We start from the raw sequence: 21,303 nt of genomic DNA, 5'->3' as shown, positions 1-21,303 counted from the left end.
TCAAATTGAATATTTGACCAGCGATTTGACGTTACTAAGTTTCGATTCAATTTTTACGCACCTTCCGGAAAAAATTCGCATCACCTTCCTAGACCTCGCACAATATCAAATATCATGTAATACACTTTTATAAAAAAAATTTCGCACGTCCACCCTTGCCTAGAGCTGTATACAATCTAAAACCATGACTCTATTCACTTAAAGAAGTTTATTTTTTATATTAAATTCGTAAAGTGAATTCACAGCCGCGGTGGCATCTTTCGATCGTGTAGCCACATAATCAGTTCTTTGCCTTGCAATAAACAAATAACGTAAATCTTAAATAAAAATCGAATGTGTTATTGTGTTTTCCTTGCTTACAGGAAAAACAATAACTGAAATTACGATTACATAAAATATTATAGGGGAAATTCCCTCAATGATATCATCGGAGAGAGAAATTTAAACGGCTACTTCTCAGAATTTTAAGTAGGATATTTAATTCCGAGAAAATAAATACGTAAACTGTAAAGTCCACTCTTGAATGGACGTAAAAATATACGTATTTATTTTCTTGGAATTATTTGTAAGATTACTCGAGATTGCATACAAAGAAGTACAAATTTCATTAATATTAAACAGATTTTAGTGGGAATTTATATTGTAAAATATCATTCAATAAATATTCATTCAAAGAATTTTAATTTCAAGCTGCTTACACTCACATAAAAATTAAAAATAACAGTCAAAATAGAAGCAAATATCAATGATTTTTTAATAAATTATAAAAGTAAATCGATAAATTATTTTAATGGTAAATTTTAAAAAAGATAACTTAATTTGATTGGCCAATTTTAAAAATAATGGAACAAAACAATTTCACAATATTGTGAAATTGTTTTGTTCGATTATTTTTAAAATTGGCCACGCATTTTATTATAGCAGTGTAAGATTATGTAAATAGATTTATTGCCTAGAGAACAGCTTGAAAGCATATCAAATTTACCTAGAAGGATCTATATTTGATCTTTCTCGAATGAACTTCATCTTTTCACTTTGTACAAAATACCCTAATTGGGGTTCTTTCATAGAAGACCGGATGTTTAGGCTGTAAAGGCAACATTCTAGACAATCGGTGTTTGAGTACGGATGGCTCAGGAAATTTACGTACATGGGTTCAGTGGCGTATTCAAGATTTTGAGAATATGAGTGCTATTCAAGGCAAATTCGTGAGACTAAGACACGTGTTCCCTGACGTTTTTTGGAGAGTATTACTCAATTACTTTAAAATTACATTATTTAACTAATTGCAGCACCGTAAGTTTGTCCCTTGATCCGGATATGTCTGGTCCCATCTTTCGCAACCCTGTGTATCAGGCCAAGCTCATAATGAAATGGATAAAGACTCTTCTAGTGTTCTTAGGGTGGAAAGAAGGCCTCTAAAATAGTGTACTTCTATAATAGAAAGAAATGGCGTGTTTCAAAAATAATAAGAAAAGTTTTAGAATCCCACTAAATTAATTGCAAATTTACAGTTTTGAACCTTGTTTATCAAAGCAATTGCTGTTAGATTTTATAAATTAATTTCTAAATAATTTAACAAACACTCAGTTCTTAGAATAACTTTTCTCTATTCTCTTCTGAATAATTTCATAATAATTCTTTATTTTTATTTTTAATATTAAATTTTTTCAATAATATTCATTTTAAAAAATGAAAACGAAAGACACTATCTTACAAATAAACCAGTTGTAAAACAGGTGAATTGCTAAACCGGAACTAATGAATTATTTCTGATGCAATGCCGTTTTTTTTACAGGCATTTGGCAGGAGATGCCAGTATATCTTGCTACTGATGGGCAAAAAAAAATAGTGTTTTATATTTGTGAACAAATTAAACAAGTAGGCTACCAACCTTTAAGGTAATTGAGCGAACGAGAAAAAATTAAATTCAATCTTACTTTCAAATGATTTATTTTATCATTTCTTTATACAACTGCTCTTTATATGACAGTGTCCGTATAGTTTTACAGATGTTTAATTATCTCTCAGATAAGGGATTCTTAACCTTGGAGTCCATAGACTCCTGGGGGTCTGTGACAGATTTCAGAGAGTTAATGAACTTGGATCATATTTATTTTCAATAACTTCTAAATATTGTTATCTGACGGATGAGTGAGCGAGGCGGTTAATGCTTCAGCTTACAGCTCTGGGGGAACCTGGGTTCTACTCCGGTCATGCAATATCAGAGATTTTCATGGGCGGTCTGTCCCCGTCCCTCGCTACTTGCCGCTCCATTTTGAGCCTCCTTGAGTGTCCACAAGGAGGAAGGAATTAAAAAAGAAAAACTCCTTGTAATTCAGTGCGTTAATAGAACATAGATATCACAATATTCAATATATCACAAACTTATTTACATTATAAAGATTTTAATAACTCTATTTTAATATGATTGATTTCCTTTGTAATTCCATATATTTTATTATATTGTTAGAAACTTTATTCTGAGAAGGGGGTTCATAGAATGCCAAAGGGTACATGGCATTAAAAAATATTTTTTTAAACTCTTTCCGCTCTGTGAGCACTAAGAGGGTCTTTTTTTTAGAGAGAGCCCATTATGGGTTCTGCCGGGATCGTATTGAAGCGGTTGAGTGGTGAAGAACCATAAAAACAATTAAGAATTTGAGATAAATGAAATATAATGTATTATTGTTAAGTAGGTACAAGCAACATGAAATTAAAGTAGCCTTTTTATCTTAATACTGACTGATAAATGAATAATAAGAGTTTATTTTTACCATTTCTTTGTGAGTAACTCTGAATTTAACAGTTCTTTCTTGAATATTGTTACATCATACCGGAAATTCCGAGAAATGACTGCCTGAAATCTTCCTTCTAACAGTTTCGTGGTAAAGTTTTAACTCTGTATCTTATTAATTGTAAAGAATTTTGAACTTCTCTTATCACGTAACATCTAGAATATATCCAGTTACGTGGAAATATCAGTGAGCAAGAAAAGTGGGAAGTAGCAATGAGTCTGCAACAATTTTAGTCATAGTGCTGGAAAGATTCTTATCAATTAAAAGATTTTTATTCATTATTTTTTTACGATATAATTCACAAAAGTTAGGAAATTTCCATCATGGGTTCGGCCGGGCGCGCAATGGAGCAGCCGAATGATGAGGGACGGGCCCAATATATCCAAGACAGATCGTGTCGAAAAATTACTGGAGTTGCCCAGAGCGGTAGGCTGGCACCTTAACTGCCTTGATCATCCGGCCGTCTATATATAGGAATTGAGAGAAATGAGATGGGGCCCTGTCTAGTCACGGATTTGAGGCCTACTCTTTTCTGAAAGCTTACAATGTATGAGTAGGACTCAGAAACGAATACGGGTGATCCATTTCATTGGACCCCATCCCTCACCACCCGATCGCTTCATTCTGAAACTAACCAAACCTATGATGAGCCTGATAAAAAAGGTCTTTTTAGTGCTCAAGGACAGAAAGAGTAAAAAAACGTGATGTGTAGGAATGAAATCAAAAACACACATACCAAAAAAAGCAGATTTTGCACTATTTATCAAATGAAACAGTAATTTACATCATGATTTATATTATAATAAATTTTTCGGTTTATCAGTTTCTATGTCTAAGATTCTGTTGATCTTGATGGCCCTGCAGGCCTTCTCTATCTGGGCTCGTAAATATACAATTATTATAGATACTTGTGTAACACATTATTAATTAATGTGTTCGAGTTTTACCTTTTCCTTTAGAATACATCTAAATTCGATATATATATAAGACGAATTGCTGACAAATACAATGACTTTGATAGTGGAATGAATAAAATTAATTTATAAAAGTCCTATTTAGTAAGGGATTGGATTGAATTCTTAATTAATGAGAAGCACTTGCTTATACGACTGCACTGTACATAGTACAGTCGTATAAGCAAGTGCTTTTCATTAAGGAATGATTGGTGTTAAGATTAATGATTACAGACAATTTCCAAGAGTAATTAAAATAGTTTTAATTATGCTTGGCCTTAATATTGTCCTTTATAAACACTCTTGATTCGCTTGTTTGATAGGAAAAGGCAACGTAATACGAGAACGATCTGTCAGGAAAGATGCTTCCCAGAAGGACTTTCTATGGGCAAATGACCAGTATTTAGTGATAGAAACAGTAGAAAATCCGGAAAACTGCTGCGACTAGTTCGTTCGTCATGCGATAACCCTGGATCAACTGCCAGTTTTCAGTGGTTTTTATCCACTCATCGATTCGATCACTGGTGGCTAGCTTGATCCTCCTATTTAGTATTGCGATTAAAAAAATAGCCACAGCAATTGTAAGGGATAGGCCTATATGTATTTAAGTCCAGATAGAGAGGCCAAGAGCACCCTTTAGATTATTTCCGGGTAAAGAATTTATCTGTGTTCCAAAATTAGCCTTTTATATAATTAAAGATATACATATGAAGGTAATACTTCAAATAAAATAAGTGATAGGATGATGTAAAATCTGATTTTTTAAATCTATTTTACTAATTTCATATGCTACACTGTTTTCCTGCTTATAATATTTTACATAGAAAATCGTTCCGTTTAGACAGGTTTAAGTTTCATAGATAGTCTGTTTTAGATAGGTTCTATTTATTTATTTTAGAAATTGCGGTATCTGTATAATATACAGCAGGTAATATCATCATTAATAATAAGATATTATTCATTTATAAATATATAAATTTAATAATATACAATACATGTTTTTAATTAAAAATTTATTTGCAGTTTTAATTAAATAAAATTATATAAATAATTTTTTATATAGAGATGAAGCCTGATCAGTCACAAATCTAGGGCCTCCAGACCGTCGACAGGGGGAAAGCTAGGGATATTTCCCCGAGCCCGGAGAAACTTAGGGCCCTTAGTTGTTTCCACCCCTACAAATTAATGTTACTTTTAATAACAAAACAAAAATAAAATCTTTAAAACTACTTTTTATTAATAAAGAAACATTCTAAATATTTTATTTGTTTGAAAACAATGGCAAAAAGGCCCGCATTGACCTCGGGTCCCATACAAGCGTTCGGCTGTCTTGTGGCCCCACTCTTCTGCGAATCCGTAGAAATATAATTTATTAATAAAACAAAACAAATAAAAACGGATTTTCTTATATTTTTTCATATTATAAAGATTAAATTTTAGGGATCCCTTCGTCTGGAGACCTTATCAAATAACCGTGCTAGTCCCCTGTATCTGAACGTGATAGCAATATACAGCATTAAACTGATAAAATCGGGCTCCGACTCGGACGTCATATTACGGGGACATCTATTTAGATGTTACAAACGTGAAGAAAACCCGGAAAACTCCTCGTGGCTCGTTGGCAAGGCGCGAACCCACGACTTAATATTTGGTGGTTTTATTCACTCCGTTATTGGATTATGCCTTTATCTGAACGAACGTGGTGATATTTGATATGCTCATAATGGAGCGGATGCAATGTGATGGGACACACTTTATAATAAGTCATGCTAAGTTTCCGTTTCCGGTGTTGAATTATTCCGAAAGTCAATGTTATACCGTGTAAAAAACAAGTGATTTTTAACACTATTTTCCTATAAACTGGAACATGTATAGAGGTACACATCTGTAGAAACACTTAAGATTATTTTAGAACTATACAGATCATATTCGGGACAGTTCAAAACATATGTTTTAGTTCGAAATTTCGATGTCGATTCTTGTCTGAAAATGACTTTTTAATTCGGTTAATAAATATATCTTTTACAAAAGGAATGAATAATTATTTATTTATCACTTGTAGAGTAAAATCCAATAGTTTAATTATCCGCGAATCGCTGAATATGTGACTGACAAGGATAAGAATCGAGTAGGTTGAGGAAGGATTTCAGCCTGTTCAAACGTAGACCCAGACCATCGAAAACTCGGTGTGTGGCTCGGAGTAGAGTGACTCTCTTTTGTTCCTTAGCAAGCACTTTTTTGTTTATTTTTTATGTAAAAATAACATTAATTTATAGGGATAGGGCGCCTAAATTTTCTCCGAATTCGGAAAAAATTCTCTAACTCTCTCTCCATCTCTAAAGCGCTAGAATTCTTACTTAGTAAGCCTCCTTTGAATTGATCAAATTTTGAACAAAAATTGTCTAAATTTTACTGAAATTATATATATATATATATTATCTGCTCTGTACATAATTGATTATGAGAATATATCAGTAGGGACTATTTATTAATAATCAACGACAAATCACAGGTATAAAGGCCTATATGTGTTACATGACATGACTAGAAATGTAAAATAAAATAACGATAGACACAGATAATATAAAAGGATAAGGATCTCATTAATAGTTATCTACTCAAGGGTACTAATGATTAAAGAAATTTCTCTAAAAAGATTTCAATAAGAAAATTTCTTATTAAAAATTACCATAAAATTACTTAGAGAAAATTGTTAACATTATCTTTTGTATGTACAATATTCTCGGTCATTGCAAGTATGGTAAATCCACAATTAGCTGGCAAAAAGTACCTCTTAATACCCACATAATGGATAAATAAAACAGGAATTTAAGAAAATAATGTATAAAAATTTAATATTCTATTTAAAGAAGAGAATAATAATAAAAAAAATTCTTATTAATTTTGTTATTAGTTTTTTAATCCTCCGTTTCCACATAATAATATTTAGTGAATGTTTGTTACACGTAGCATACTTTAAGCGTGACCTATTTAAATCTTGCTTGTTCAGTTAAAATTTCTGATAATTTATAGACGATGTTCAGCAATTTGCAACCCATAAAGTATAAGTTAAGAGGGAGATTACAGCAAATTGATTCTAAAATTGTTTAATTATTATTATTATTATTATTATTACATTTTTCTTTTCCATAGGAGAAAAATTAATTGAATTTTAAAATATAATACATATTAAAAACTACAATTCTACATTGTATACATTTATATTATGTATTCGATAATGTTGAATATTGATACACATAATTAATTCTTTCTCCTCATTTAAGGTTTGTTGTGCCCTTTTCTAATTTAATTTTCATTTAAATTTGAATGCGCTATAAATGTTAAAGACATCGGATTTTAATATTTTCCATAAAAATTAAGGTTAAGGCCTATCATTATGAATGGGAAGATCGAATACGAGCACTCAAAAAACTCCCATAAATATTTGCATGGGCGTTACATTGGGTATCATTCTTCGCTTCATTATGGGCCTAGATATTTAAAAAAAGCCCTCTTAGTGCCCATAGACAGAGAAGCCTCGAAAAAAATCAGTCGGGAGATTTATAAATCTTAATTTATGCCCACCTTCTATCATTTAATCCTGTTAAAGTTTATATTAAACCTCTCATCATTTTGCCCCTGTTAGAATTCGATACAAAGTTTATTTTATTTTATTTTGCCATTTTGAAGTCTTCAAAACATGTTACTTAATGAAAATAAGCTGGCATATTTTTAAGTAACATAATAAGTACATTCTAAAATAAGCTTATATACAGTACAAACCTATCAACATATTTTTACTATTTTGGTACATCGAATTTTCTTCTCTTCTTCTCTAAATTATTTCATTTAAATAATAATAATAATAATAATAACAAATTTTGTTGTATAATCCGAAAATTTTATCATTTTTTTGGTATTTGAAATAAATATTTTTTTTGCCTATGAGATCCATGTCGTGATTTAATATATTGCAAACGTGATGGTGTTTTCGATGGGTCATCTAATTTAAGTTTTGGATCTATATTCACTTGATTAAATTCATTATTCATAGATCAGTGAACAAAACTAACCCAACCATTAATCGTTAATGCATAAAACATATTAATCACTGGACATTTTGGATTTAATTGTATCGTATATATATACAAAAAAGGTGAGTAATTTTATCTCCACGGTTGTATAATTTTTTAAACAGATCTTATAGCAGTCGTTGCATATCAGACCTGAAAGTGGATTAAATTCTTTTATAGTGTTTAATTCATAGGGATTATTAAACTTTTTATCCTCGTACCTTTTCTAAAATTGAATTCAATATTTATTATTCCTCACATAAAAGGGCAAAAATTGTTTAACAGCAATGTTAAACTTTTCCCGTTTCCCTTTTTCACCTCTCCTACTCGTCCAGAGATGAGCATGGATGAGCAGGGGGATGATGAATGACGTAACCAAACTACTTTTCTTGATTATAAAATTATTTTTTTATGTCTTACATTAAATTAACTCTACGTAAAATTTATATAGGCTATATTTAATTTGTTTAGAAATAAATATTTTAGCGAAAATTAATTTAAAACTGATAGTTTTGAATATGCATTTGATTATTCGTGTACTGTATCTTAATAATTTCGCTTGTGTTTTGCTTATGTTATGTTATGTTATGTTTGCTGTCTTTCTATTTAGAAATATGAGAAAAATAATAATTTTTATTCAATTTTTAATAAAAATTCATGTAAAAAAATGATATTCTCATTAAGTAATTTAGTTAAAAATGTAAAGAAAAAAAAATCATTTTCATTAACTATACCTTTTTTCAAGGTGTTTCAACAAAAAAACTAACTGAATTAAAGTAAATTTAAGTTATATCAACGAACAAATTTCGTATACTTTCAATATTTCAAGAGGTTAATCTGTAATTAATTACCATTTCCCACTTAATTGAAATTCAAAACAAAATTTAAACGGGTTACGTAAGAACGTAAAAATTGAAAATAAACCAGAATCCTTTACGAAATTTCAAATGAATTTTAAATTAATATGCAAATAATTAAAAGTAACGAAGAAAAGTTAAAAATTCAGAATTCCTCCGAAACATTGAAAAGATAATTACTTATATAATTTATTAATTAAGTAGGAAAATGTTTAGACAAATTTATTAATAACCAGCATAATAATGAAATTTGCTTGCAAAGTTTTGATCACTTTTTAAAAATGAATTTTTCTTTAAAAATGATAAATTGAAAATATTGAAAATCATCTAAATAATTTCGAGTAAGAGATGTATTAAAATTCTTTCTAACGATTTATTACAAGAGGATAACATCAAATTAATGTAGAGAAGTAATTAATAAAACCTCGTTTCTATCGATCTGTTCAACGAACCGTTGAATAACAATTCGAAATTGAATATTCAAATTATCTTTCTTAATATTAATTATATTGATTATATGGAGAATATTTTAATTATTCACTTTTCATGTATTACGTATGCAAGCCCATCATGGGTGTCTGCAGAAGAGGCAAACAGGGCACTTGCCCTCCTCTGGGATTAAGTAAAAAATTTAACAAATTATAATAGTAAAAGTTATTGAGATGCATACTTACACCCTAGACTATGGAACGATTTGTCTATCTTAAAAAAATCCCCCAAAAATTATTCACTTATCATGCATTATATATATAGTTCCACCATAGACGTCTGCAGAGAGGCAAACGGGTGCACTTCTCCTCCTCTGAGATTGAGTAAAAAATTCCATAAATTATAATCGTAAAAGTGATTGAGATGTATACTTACAACCTAGATTATAGGACCTTTGTCTGTCTTAAAAATACTCCCCAAAATTAAAACTTTACTGATGTAATTATTTGTCATCAAGCTTTGCCCCTGTAAAATTTTCTGCTGACAACCATGAGGCCCATTAATACTTCAATATAAAAATCTATCAAGTAAACTAATAAAAAAAGAGCAATTCCAATGAAAAAATGCGAGCAGAAAATAGTAAATTTTCAATAATAAATAGTANTATATATAAAGAATAGTTAATGATTTACTCTAAATTTTTCATCTATTAATAGTAAACCATTAAAAATAGAATTCTTACGTATTGTTAGCTCGGGCTTAACAAACAAGTCAGCCATCTTGTAAACTTTTCAAAATAAAAACAAATTCGAAAATAATATATCTATTTATATAAAATGGAAGAAAAAATTATTTAGAAAATTCATGAATATTATATTTTTTAAATTTATATTCCGTTTGAGATATGACGAACATGTTTGATTGTGCACACGTCCCAAATGTTAGTTAGGACCCAGAAACTGAATAAAGAACGATGAATATGTTCGTCCTATTCAGTTAAGGAAGAGTTTACACAAAGACTGAATAGAATCCATGTTTCTGGGTGATTCGAGAGTTCATGCTTCATATAATCATGTCTTTAACACGACGTTGAAATTTTTTATCTTAAAAAATATCGTATTATTTCAAGAAATTTGTTGAAATATTTAACGTTGTAAGTATTAAAAACTGTAAAATATTTAATATTATTAATTGTTTTAATGATTTATTTCAATTTAAGTTATTTTTATGCATAAAACATACCCAAGTTGGACTTGTTTGTGCGGGCGATATCCTTAAGTGAAGATTAATTAATATATATTAATTAAAATTTCAAATCTGTGTTAATTATTTATTAGTTTATTAATTATATATTTGTTATGTAACTTAATTTCAATTGATTTAGAATTACTCTGAAGAGTGTATATATTTTAACAAAGGAATGGGAATTGTTAATTTAAGTAGAGGTTAGGTATGGTTTAATCTTACAAGTTAACTGCAATACGTAATTGTTGTTTAAATATTTTTAAGATAAAGCTGTAATATTACAATTGATGCGATGTAAAAGAACTTAAAGAAATCAATACATTTTGTAGTGGCCGTCTTAGCGCTCAAGAGGCATAAAAAGCCAAAAATAAAAATTAAAAAATTGCGTGATTTTGACTTGTTGGGGCCCTAATATAACAGCTAAATACTAATAAATCTTTTTTAAAAAATAAGGCCTTAGTTTGTATCCTGGTTGCGTCAAGTCTTAAGCTGTAGTTTATTTAGTTTACGTATCTATCCTGTTCTAAAATTCTTGTATCATTACTGTTGATGAAATGTATGAAAATTAGAAATTCAAGAACATAAAAACATTATAAGTAAGATTTTGGAATGTTGAAAAATTAATTAAAGTCCATATTATCGTAAATAAATATGTATTTAACAAATTGTTTGTAATGTAATCCACATTTAGATATTTCTGGCGTGATGTGAGGAATAACTGCTTACAAAACAACAAATTTTTCCTATTCTATAAGCTTTTAAGAGGAATTTTTCAAGAATTCGTGTTTTTCTTTTATTTTTTTCGTTAGTATTTTCCGCTCTAGAGGGCCATTTTTCGTGCCCATCGTGGAATCGGCCAGGCCCATAACAGAGACTGTAGGATAAAGAGGTACGGAGCTCGATATATCCGGGAGATACCACCCACGAAAAGTTGAGGTTACTGAAGAACCCCCTAGAACAGTAGGTTGATGTCTTAACCTCCGTGGTCATCAGGCCGTTAGAATTTGCGTATTGATGGGAACAAAGCTTATAACTTTAACCCTTAATTTACAGCATTTTGTCTTCGTTTCTTAAGGCTATTTTAATTTTGAAGACAGTTGTTGTTGTTTGTTAAATTATAGCAATGCAACACTTAGGCGATCTGCCTAAGATCAGGGAAGCCTTCCGGGAGGTCTTTTAAGGGAAACTGCCCCTATTTAAGCGTTACAGACGTGGAGGAAACCCAAAAAACTCCACATGACCAGCCCGTTCGACAGAGGCGCGAACCCACGACCGAACTCCCAGTGTTCAGAGTACGAAGACCACTTGACCACTGGTGGGCATCTTACAGACAGCCAGACAAAGTAGATACAACGTTTTCTATCATAATTGAAGGCTTCATATGTATTGAATATAAGTCGAAAAGTTTGTATTTTAATGTAAATTTACTATATATTCGTACATATAAATTCCAAAATTACAGTAATAATTTATAAATTTTTATAATAATTTAAATATTGTAACGTAAAAAAGTATGTACTTACTTATTGGAGTGTTGGGAAGATTATAGAACAAATGTTTTACAAACTCTGCTGGGGTTTAACCCCCAACTGATAGTTTAGCGGAGGTATATTGTTACTATAAATGTCATTTTTTTTATTATTCGCAATATGTTTAGAATTATAATTAAAATTAATTTATAATTATATTAAATGTAGATTATTTATATAATTATAAAACTTTATTTTTTTTACATTACAAGAGATTTGTAAACGTTACAAGGAAGATAAACAAAGAGAAATAAAAAAAATTTTGGTGTTCACTTTTGATGCCAGCTGTCGTTTATTTTTTATATTATCTGTGAACTCACTCTTTCTATAATTTATTTAAGGTAAATAACTATTTTAAAATATATTTAAGCATTTTTTAAACACTAAAAACACTAATTAATTGTTTAGAAGTAATTGTGACGTTGGAAAAATTTAAAAATTTGAATTTTTAAATTTTTTTTCTTGTAGCGACATCTGTTGATGAGTTTTTTCATTTTTTTTAAAGGTATCATTCTTTTTATTCAATGGGGCAAATAATTGACGATAAAGAAAATAGAAGAGGTGTCGAAGATGTTAATAATTCTTCGGATGAAATGAGTGACAATGTTCGATTTGGAATGGGCGAGCATCTCATAAGGACAAGATCTGGTCGCCTTCTTAGAATGAGCAGCACAAGGTATATAAATTTCTCTTTCGCTTATTCTCATTGGACGAAATAAAAATTTTAATAACCCAGTAACCAATAATAGTGGACATTACAAACTTTTCGTGTCTTTATTATTTTATTTCAAATTTTCGTAGTTTTTATTTAATGTTTGAGTTATTTTTATTTATTTACAATTACAGAAAATTAATTGAAGTCGATTTTTTCAGCAAATTTTGTTTCCAAGTCTTCAATCGAATTAATTTCAGTTTTTTGAAAATATCGAAAATTTTTTGCATTTTATCCCATGTCGATCACTAACTGTACACTGACTGGAAAACTTAATTTAGTCTTGTGAAATAAAATGGAACCATTCTTTACTTCTGAACACTTCGAATTATTATTATTATTATTATTATTACTTAAATCTGGAGATTTAAATAATGTTTTCGTCGAGTTACTTTCCTCGGATGAAGAAAGTGATTCTTTACACAAAGAACCATCAACTTGATTGTGGCAGATATCTCCACAATCTCCAACAGAATCTTCTTGTAATCTTGCATTTGAGGGATTTTTTGATAAATTTAGATCCTCCCCGTTCTTAAATTTCGAATGGATGTGATTATTTAAAGCTTTTTGATATCTTTCCACCGAAATTTTTTTGGGTCTAGAAACATTTTCGAATAATCCCTTTATCTGAATAGGTGTGGATTTTGATGGTCTGAATTCCGATCGTTGCTGTTTATCACCTTTATTTTTTACATCATCCGTTATCTTTTTCATATTGATTAATTTCGTCTCGGAGTTCAGTAAGGAATTTTTTAAAAAATTTATTTTTTCTTCTCTAAAATATGAATTTGCTACGATGCCATTTTGGCTGGTTTCTGATTCTCGACATCTCCTTAAGAGGAATTCTAATAACTTATCCTTTGTTTCTAGGATTTTAAGCAGGCGATTTACATTATCTTCCGATATAGATAGTTGACGTTGAAGTTGGTCGAATTTGCAATCCGTGACTTTGCTTTCATCTAGATTTTCTTCAGACAATTTAACTATTGGAAATTTAGTTGTGGTCAGACAACGCTTTAACTTATCTTCAGGATGATTATTGATTAATACCAACTTATTGTATTTTTCCTCTAATTTGTCATATTGGCTTTGAATCATTTTGACCTTCTGTATTAATTGTTTCATCGTCAGTGTTCGTTCAGATCCTTCAGAGATTTCTGAATTATCTATTGCTTCTATTTCAATTTCATCTGAATCTTTATTCGCAGCTCTTCTGTAAAGAAAATCTAATTTATTTTCTAGTTCCTTGTGCTGATTTTCTTTTTCGTAAAGCTTTCTTTGTAAAGATTCTATAGATTCATCCTTTACGCTTGATTTTGAATCAGTTAAACTATGTTCTGGCCAGTACATATTATGGCCATCTTTACATTGAGCATTCTTTTCTTCTAAAAGAAATAAACGAAGCTTCAAATTAAAATTTTCTTTTCTTAGATTATTTAAATGTTGGTCATATTCCCTCGCTGTTTTCGGTCTCGTAGATAATATGTTTCCAGAATTATTACATTTATTTTCGCTATCATCTAGAGCTTGACAGCGTTCGAGCATCTTTTCCAGTTCATCTCTTTTAGTGGAAGACATCTGGATAACAGCATCCGAAAGATATTTATTCCCGTTTTCAACTTCAATCGACATTTCAGAATTTGAACAATACAAAAGTTTTCAAAAATAAAAAAAATTTCTAATCTATTGTTGTGATTGTTACGATTCAAAATGTCACGGTTATAAGTCGCATGACCTCGTGCCCACAGTTTTAGACAGATCGAGGACACGAGCTGTAGAATTCATTTTAAAATTCTAAATATAGATAGGAGTCAGTAGCTATTCAAGTTGGCAGTAATGGGTTAGTCTGTGGGGGATCGGTGCGTTGTACGATTACTAGTCTGTAAGGAAGCACGGCGTAGATTGATGATCTTTAATTAATGAACTTGATACCCTTCGTGGTTTTTCTCCCCCTCCTCCCTCTAGTAAATGTAAATGAAAGAAAACAAGATAATGTTTACTGATAAAATCTCATTGTGTTTCTGTGTGTTCCTAATGTAAAAATACAGTATATTTATATAAAACGCTTTGGAAATTAATAAAATTTATATATTCGATAATTAAAAATTTTGTAAAATTTATATAATGTATTATATTGTTTCATTTTAAAAAGAAAAATCCGTTTAATACAAACATGTTTAGGATATTTGCTGCGATCAACGACACCTTGTTTATCAGGTAACATCCACTGGCTTAAAACTCTAAAAATTTTCTGGCATCGATTCAAAATAGTCACAATGCTACTCTTGTGTTAATCAGAGCTTGTTTGAATTCTACAATTTCTGTCCTTATTCTTTGGCACAGGTAACGAAGAGTTCTGTCATTAATATAGCCATTTTCTATTAACTTAATTTTTTTTCCATTGCCAGTTTAATAAGCCCAATGACTGATAGATATGTCATACAGGGGTACATTTATAAAGTTGTTAATGCTGGTATGGCACAGTCTACTTGAATGAAATTTATGGCTTTTTTCTTTTGTTCCGTTTTTAAAATTTTATATAGTGAACTCTGTCCGTTTTTGTTTTATTGTATGGCATTTTTTTTCTTTATTGAGGAATGGGAAGAGAAAGAACAGATTTTTATAAAGTCTTTTTGAGAAAAGAAATCCAATCTATTTCACTGTTATCGTTCTTTCCGGTTTTATTAGTTTTTTATTGTTCTATATAAAATTTAAGCTTGTTCTATTGATTTTTTTTCAATTTTTTTTTCCAAAAAAAAAGTAAGATCTATTTTGAAACATATTATATATAGTTCATCGTATTTCTAACTTATTAAAGGGCAAGACTACATGAAAGATCCAGGCAAAAAAGACAAGTGCTGCAAGATATGGCAAAGCCGTTAAAACAGTGGCTGATAAGACATAGAAATAATCCTTATCCAACGAAATCAGAAAAAGTTACATTGGCCTTAGGTTCACAAATGACATTGGTTCAAGTATCGAATTGGTTCGCCAATGCGAGAAGAAGACTAAAAAACACGGTGAGCTTTTAGTTGCTTTATTGCTCCACAGATGGCGTCGTAACTTTTTTGTAGTTCCATTCACTGTCCTGATTTCTGTTTTATGACTTTCACTTTTTATTTTTTATCTTTCCTTGTTTTAGGTACGCGATCCAGATTTGAGTTGGAGCCAACGTATTCGATTGTACAATAGTTATGTTTCGGGCAATGCAGAGCCCTTAAGTATCAGTTCTGATGATAGTTTATGGGACAGTGGTGATGAGGAAAATTATAGTAAGAACAAAACATTTATTTTCTAAAAATACATATAAATAGTTTAGTTAATATGATTTATTTTCATGTTTTGTACAAATAATTAATTATAACGATGTTAAATAATTTAGTTGACGAATGTCCGAGGTATCATATAGAACACGAAGAACACAGTTATTCAGCTACAACACCTCAACAATTAGAAAACAGCCGGAAGAGGAAAAATAGTGAGTCAGATGACGAAGAAAATCCTGCCAAAAAGCAAAAATCAGAGATTCCAAACGGAGAAGAATATCCTGGAAGAGAAACTCCTGCTAAATATAAGACTACAATTTTGCAACGGTATTTGAATGATGCTAGTAAAGAAACGTTAACAAGATCATATACAGGTAAGAATGTCTTTTCAATCAATTAAAAAATATAAACAATTTAAATAACTCGAATAAAAATCAGTTATAAATTATAACACCATCTTAACTAAAGAAATCGATTAAATATAATAATTGATTATCCAATTACGTAGAGCAATTTAAATTTTCAAATACAATAATAACGGTCGTTTCGAGTTAATTCGTATAAATTTTTAATTTTATTTTATTTAATTGGGTGTTTTTAAAACAAACCTTTCAGCCGAAAGACAACAGTCGATATCGGAAGAAGACAATCCAAAAGAACAGAAGTAAATATTTAATTTATTTTTAATTTTCTATTAAAAAAAATTGAAAAACAGATAAAAATGAATTAAACGATAATGGTATAAAATATTATTATTTTATATAGAATCGAAAATAATCATAACTGGTCTGAACTAGATGCAGCAGAAGTCTTGACAAGTCTTTCAAGAAGCGAAGATAAAGAATCCTTATCTCTTGCATAGATCAGAGATTTTATTTGTTTATCGCAACATTCAAATTTCTTCGATTGATTCTGATAAGATAAATTGGTTTTTAAAATCTAATTTTACACAGTAGATCTCAAATGTTTCCTTCTTTATCCAAAGGACATAAAAAGAATCGATAAAATTGAAGTACATTGGGTCCAAAAGAGGAAAAAAAAAACAAAATGGTTCCAGAAAAAAGTAAAAACATCACGTCTTCCCGTATTAAGTAAATAATAATAACAGTAACGACAAACAATAAGATTTTATAAATAAATTAAGCAATAATCTATACATCGATTTGCTTGCTTTTTAAAGTAAAGCATTTTTATTCGTGTAATAATTCTCCAAATGGTGTCTTTCTAATTTTATTTAGTCGATAGAAATCTCGGTGATATGCATTTTGTACTCGTTTAGAAATTTGTGTATAACATGCAATTATTGCATAAAACAAGCTGTGATATTATTAATAAATTATTTAAACAATTTGCCATCATATTTTTATTTTATATTTTCTTTTTAATCATTTTATTACACTAGACTCTTGCTACTGCTTGAGAGTCCATTGTAAATGATACGAAAGCATCTTAATACAAAGAAATAATTATAATTTATATATTTAAATATTTATAAATTTTTCCTGTTAACTTTTTATGACTAGAATCTTACTGACCCGCAAGAAATAAGATATAAGTTATAAGTTTTATTTTATTTTATTTTTTCGATTCTGTTACATTTAGAGATTTGATATTTGGAAGAGCTCGTTGCTCGTTGAATTTCAATAGTTTTTATTTTATTTTATTTTATTTTACTTGGAGAACTTAACGTTTATCTGAATGTCACTGGTGTGGAAGTTCCAATATTGTAGTTTCTTCAGAAAGAAAAATAAAATAAATCCACGGATAAATTCGAGAAATATTTTTATTTGAGTTTTCACATAAATTTTTAAAGTTTTTAAAATTATTTTTTTAATGAAAAATATTGTTTTGTAATTGTTTTTCTCGGAGAAAATATTGAAAAATATTTTAATGAAAGAATTTCTTTGCTGAAGATGCTGAAAGTAAGTATATTTTTAAAGATTGTATACTCAGTTTTAATTATTTTTCTCTAAGTTTAATTACTTAAGATGAAATTATCGGAAGTGGAAGGAAATTTCCGTTAAATAATTAATGTTTAAATTATATAGAACTATCTTTACACGACTTAATGTATTTATAATTGTTAAATTATATGTTTTCCTCTTAAATAGTTTCATTAAGAATGTTATTAAGGTATAATTTCTAAGAATTCAAAGCTCTATTTCGTGTTTTTGACATTTAATTTAATTGGGAATTAAATGGATTATTTTTTTATATACAGTTAAAGTATTGTGGAAACATTTTAAAAAAAATTAAATAAAATTTATTTTGAATTTTAATTTATGAGAGACATTTTTATATTTAAAAAAAAATGAAAAAAGCGTGGGAAAATAGCAAACTTATAAGAGGAAGAAAAGTTGTGGCTGTCACCATGGAGTCTAATATGATGGACGATCTCTTATCTTCTGACGTCGATGTAAACACCCCGGGAGAAATGGAATCAGATTCAACTACACCTGTTTCGAGCGGAAATTCTTCTCCCAAGCTAACTTGCATCCTCAACAAGATTTGGGATTTCTTTGATATTGTTCAGCTAGGAACTATCGGGTCATCCTTTGAATAGAAAACATCCGGATAGTTTTTCTCCTATTGATTCTTATTTTTTCTTCTGGTGCTTAAAGAATCTGCAAGAGGATTGTGTAATCTCTTGTTGAGATGCTGCAACAACCCCTCCATCACACGTGGTTCGGATTATCTTTCAAATATAAATGGACGACAGCTTCTTATGATTTAATATTAAATCAAGAAATATAAAAATAGAATACTTTGCAGGCATAAAATCAAACAACGAATGTCATTTATATGCATATATACAGTATATATATATGAAAATTATCGAAATTTATATTTGATAACAATTCGACTCATGCAAATTAATGTGTCATATGCATATGTCATGTGACATACTACAATAAATATATCTGTTTTCTACAGTGTTTTCTTTGTTTGTTTTGATGAATGTAGCGGACAGGTCCAATTGGCAAGCAATTTACAAACCATTAAAGTACACTGGAGGGTGGCACGTGTGCCTCTTGCGAAATTCATTAACTTCTATTTATATCAGTTCTAATTCGTACTTTAACTTAAAAAATAAAATACAAATAATAATGTTTATTATTTAATTTATTGATAAAATTACTGCAAATAATAAATTAACCATCAGTTTTTCTTCTTTGTAAAGCTGTTTTTTTTTTCAATAAATAAAATTGGCACCAATAAATAACAATATTAAATCTTATAATTTTAATTTTACTTCTTAAAATAATATTTTTAATCTATAAAATACAATTAATTAGTTTAAAATGTACAAAAGTACAAATAAACATCATTAAATTAAACAAAATAATTTTAATTCATCAGAAAATCATTATTATAGAACATCATTAAACACAGATTACTGTAAGTCTATGGATGTTATAACAATTAGATGCAGTCGCAAAATTCTCGAATTAAAATTTAATTATATCATTTAGGCAACTAATATATAGTTTAATAGTTAATCTATCCACTCAACTAATGGAATTATGTATTGTCAATCAAAATGACATAATAATTTCTGAGTTAATCGCATTAAAAGAAGCACTGTGCATAAGCTGATATATCTTCCATCTCGTAGAACGTTATTGATATCATACTAAATATAATATAATTTCCCCTAAAATATTTTATCAAATCCTTAATTAAATATTGTAAACTAGATTAATAATGTTAAGTTTCTCCTATTGTTAATGATTAATTTATTCTAATGTATTGTACATGTTCAGCATACCCCTTTAAATATATATTATGTTTTAGGTAAAATTCTGTCATAAACTTCTTAGTTTTTAAAGTGATATGGTGTCAAAAAAATGTGATATTTTATGACATCAGATAGAATATTTGAAGTTAAACAAGATGTAAACTATCTGGAAGAGATTTAGCTACAAAAAAAAATCTTTAAAAATTGACTCTACTGTGACAATTTTTTGGAAAAAGATATAGGGAGAGACTTCAAAAATATCTACTTTACATCCTTTAAGATATCGTTCAAACCGATTTTGTCACGAGGAAAAGTTTTTTGACAGTGAATAATATTGTCTAAAATAAATATTTGCTTCTAGAATATCTCAGGTTTTTTTTTTTTATTTAGTCTGCTTATTTGTCTAAATTTAGAAACTCCATGTTTTCTTTTCATTGTTTAAACATTCAAAATCAATTTTTGAGAGTTTAAATCAACATTTTAATTAAATTTTTATTAAATTTAATAAATAAAAATATAGAATTATATTAAATTAAATATATTTAGCAAAATTATGCATAAAACTTTCCAAATTTTTCTCTATCTCTCTACTAAATCAATATTATTTTTACTTTTCCGGCTATTATAACAGAGAAATTATGACGATTAATAAAAAAAAATACCAAAAATTTTTATATTTTTGGACTCCTGGAACCTTGAAACGTCCAGAAATACAACATGTGGGGTTTTCCCCCTGTATATATGGATGTTAGTCTGTGAGGGACACGATTTTGTTCACCCAATTTGAAGCTGGATAACTCCTGTGCCTTTCGTCGAAAATTTCTGAAATTTTACAAGGAGCTTTACGTATTACAGGAGAATGTTTCTAGAAATTTTCACGAAAATCGGACCACAGGTACGGGAAATATGATCCCCACTTCCTTAATTTTTCTCGAACCAATCTGAAGACGTAAAGGAAATGGTGGCGATTATTATGGATGAAAACAAATAAAGAAGTCACGTAACAACGTTGAAAGTGTATTTTTTTACTAAAATAATCTTTACAGAGAATTTTATAAATTAAAAAATAAATTCTGATGTTTATCTTTGATCTTTGAGAAAAAATATTTTTGCTTCAATCACAGACATTTAAGTATTGGTTGTAAGCTCATCAATCCCAAGAGGATAACATCAAGCTTGATTAAAACCTGTATCTCAATCTGTTGGTCACTTCTTAATCCCGAGTCTGTTAATCTGTCGAGATGTTCGTACGGGCCATCAATAAAAAGGATTAAAGGGTAGGACTTAATGGATCTTCTAAAAGTAATCTCGGAGGAAATAATAGAAGTAAAAATGCAATTTTCGCTTTTATAGATAATTTTCTTAATACAATTATAATTAAACTGTATTAAAAATGACTTTTTAGTTTAATTTAACTAATTATAAATTTTAATTTTCTTTAATTAATCAATTTTTTTCAAGAAATAGTTCACTCTTCCAGATTTATTTTGAATTAATTGGGCCTTGAAACGTTAAAAAATGGAAAAAAATCAGGGTTTTTTTTTGTATGTATGGCTGTTTGTGTGTGGGGATGCACGATTTTGTTCACCGTCTTTGAAGCATAATAATTCCCAAAATTTCGTCAAAAATTTCTGAAATTTTGCAGAGAGATTTGTATATTTGAATTAAGTTAATTTTCTACAGATTAAAAGTAGTCTATTAA

The 21,303-nt window shown here is 29.1% G+C and overlaps 2 protein-coding genes across 3 annotated transcripts; one reads left to right on the top strand and one right to left on the bottom strand.

Moving 5' to 3' along the window:
• The first annotated feature begins 10,085 nt into the window (after positions 1-10,085).
• Positions 10,086-16,934, top strand: LOC111629558 (homeobox protein Mohawk-like). 2 transcript variants are annotated; one of them, XM_023373474.1, is made up of 8 exons: positions 10,086-10,263; positions 12,099-12,225; positions 12,390-12,560; positions 15,415-15,616; positions 15,739-15,868; positions 15,979-16,236; positions 16,478-16,526; positions 16,628-16,934. In XM_023373474.1, the coding sequence occupies exons 3-8, from the start codon at positions 12,409-12,411 to the stop codon at positions 16,722-16,724; spliced, it is 888 nt and encodes a 295-aa protein (XP_023229242.1). In that variant the 5' UTR covers positions 10,086-10,263; positions 12,099-12,225; positions 12,390-12,408; the 3' UTR covers positions 16,725-16,934. The 2 variants fall into 2 exon arrangements, with proteins under 2 accessions (XP_023229242.1, XP_023229249.1); XM_023373481.1 differs by lacking the exon at positions 12,099-12,225.
• LOC111629546 (CDK5 regulatory subunit-associated protein 2-like) lies at positions 12,658-14,674 on the bottom strand. The gene has a single exon (XM_023373466.1). It carries the CDS (start codon positions 14,226-14,228, stop codon positions 12,828-12,830), a length of 1,401 nt encoding a protein of 466 aa, XP_023229234.1. The 5' UTR covers positions 14,229-14,674; the 3' UTR covers positions 12,658-12,827.
• Positions 16,935-21,303: the final 4,369 nt, after the last annotated feature.

Source organism: Centruroides sculpturatus, unplaced genomic scaffold, assembly GCF_000671375.1.
Source record: "Centruroides sculpturatus isolate CEXI.00-Female unplaced genomic scaffold, Cexi_2.0 scaffold73, whole genome shotgun sequence".
Taxonomy (NCBI): Eukaryota; Metazoa; Arthropoda; class Arachnida; order Scorpiones; family Buthidae; genus Centruroides; species Centruroides sculpturatus.
Note: the sequence above shows the minus strand (reverse complement) of the source record. Positions and strands in the feature narration are given on the sequence as shown.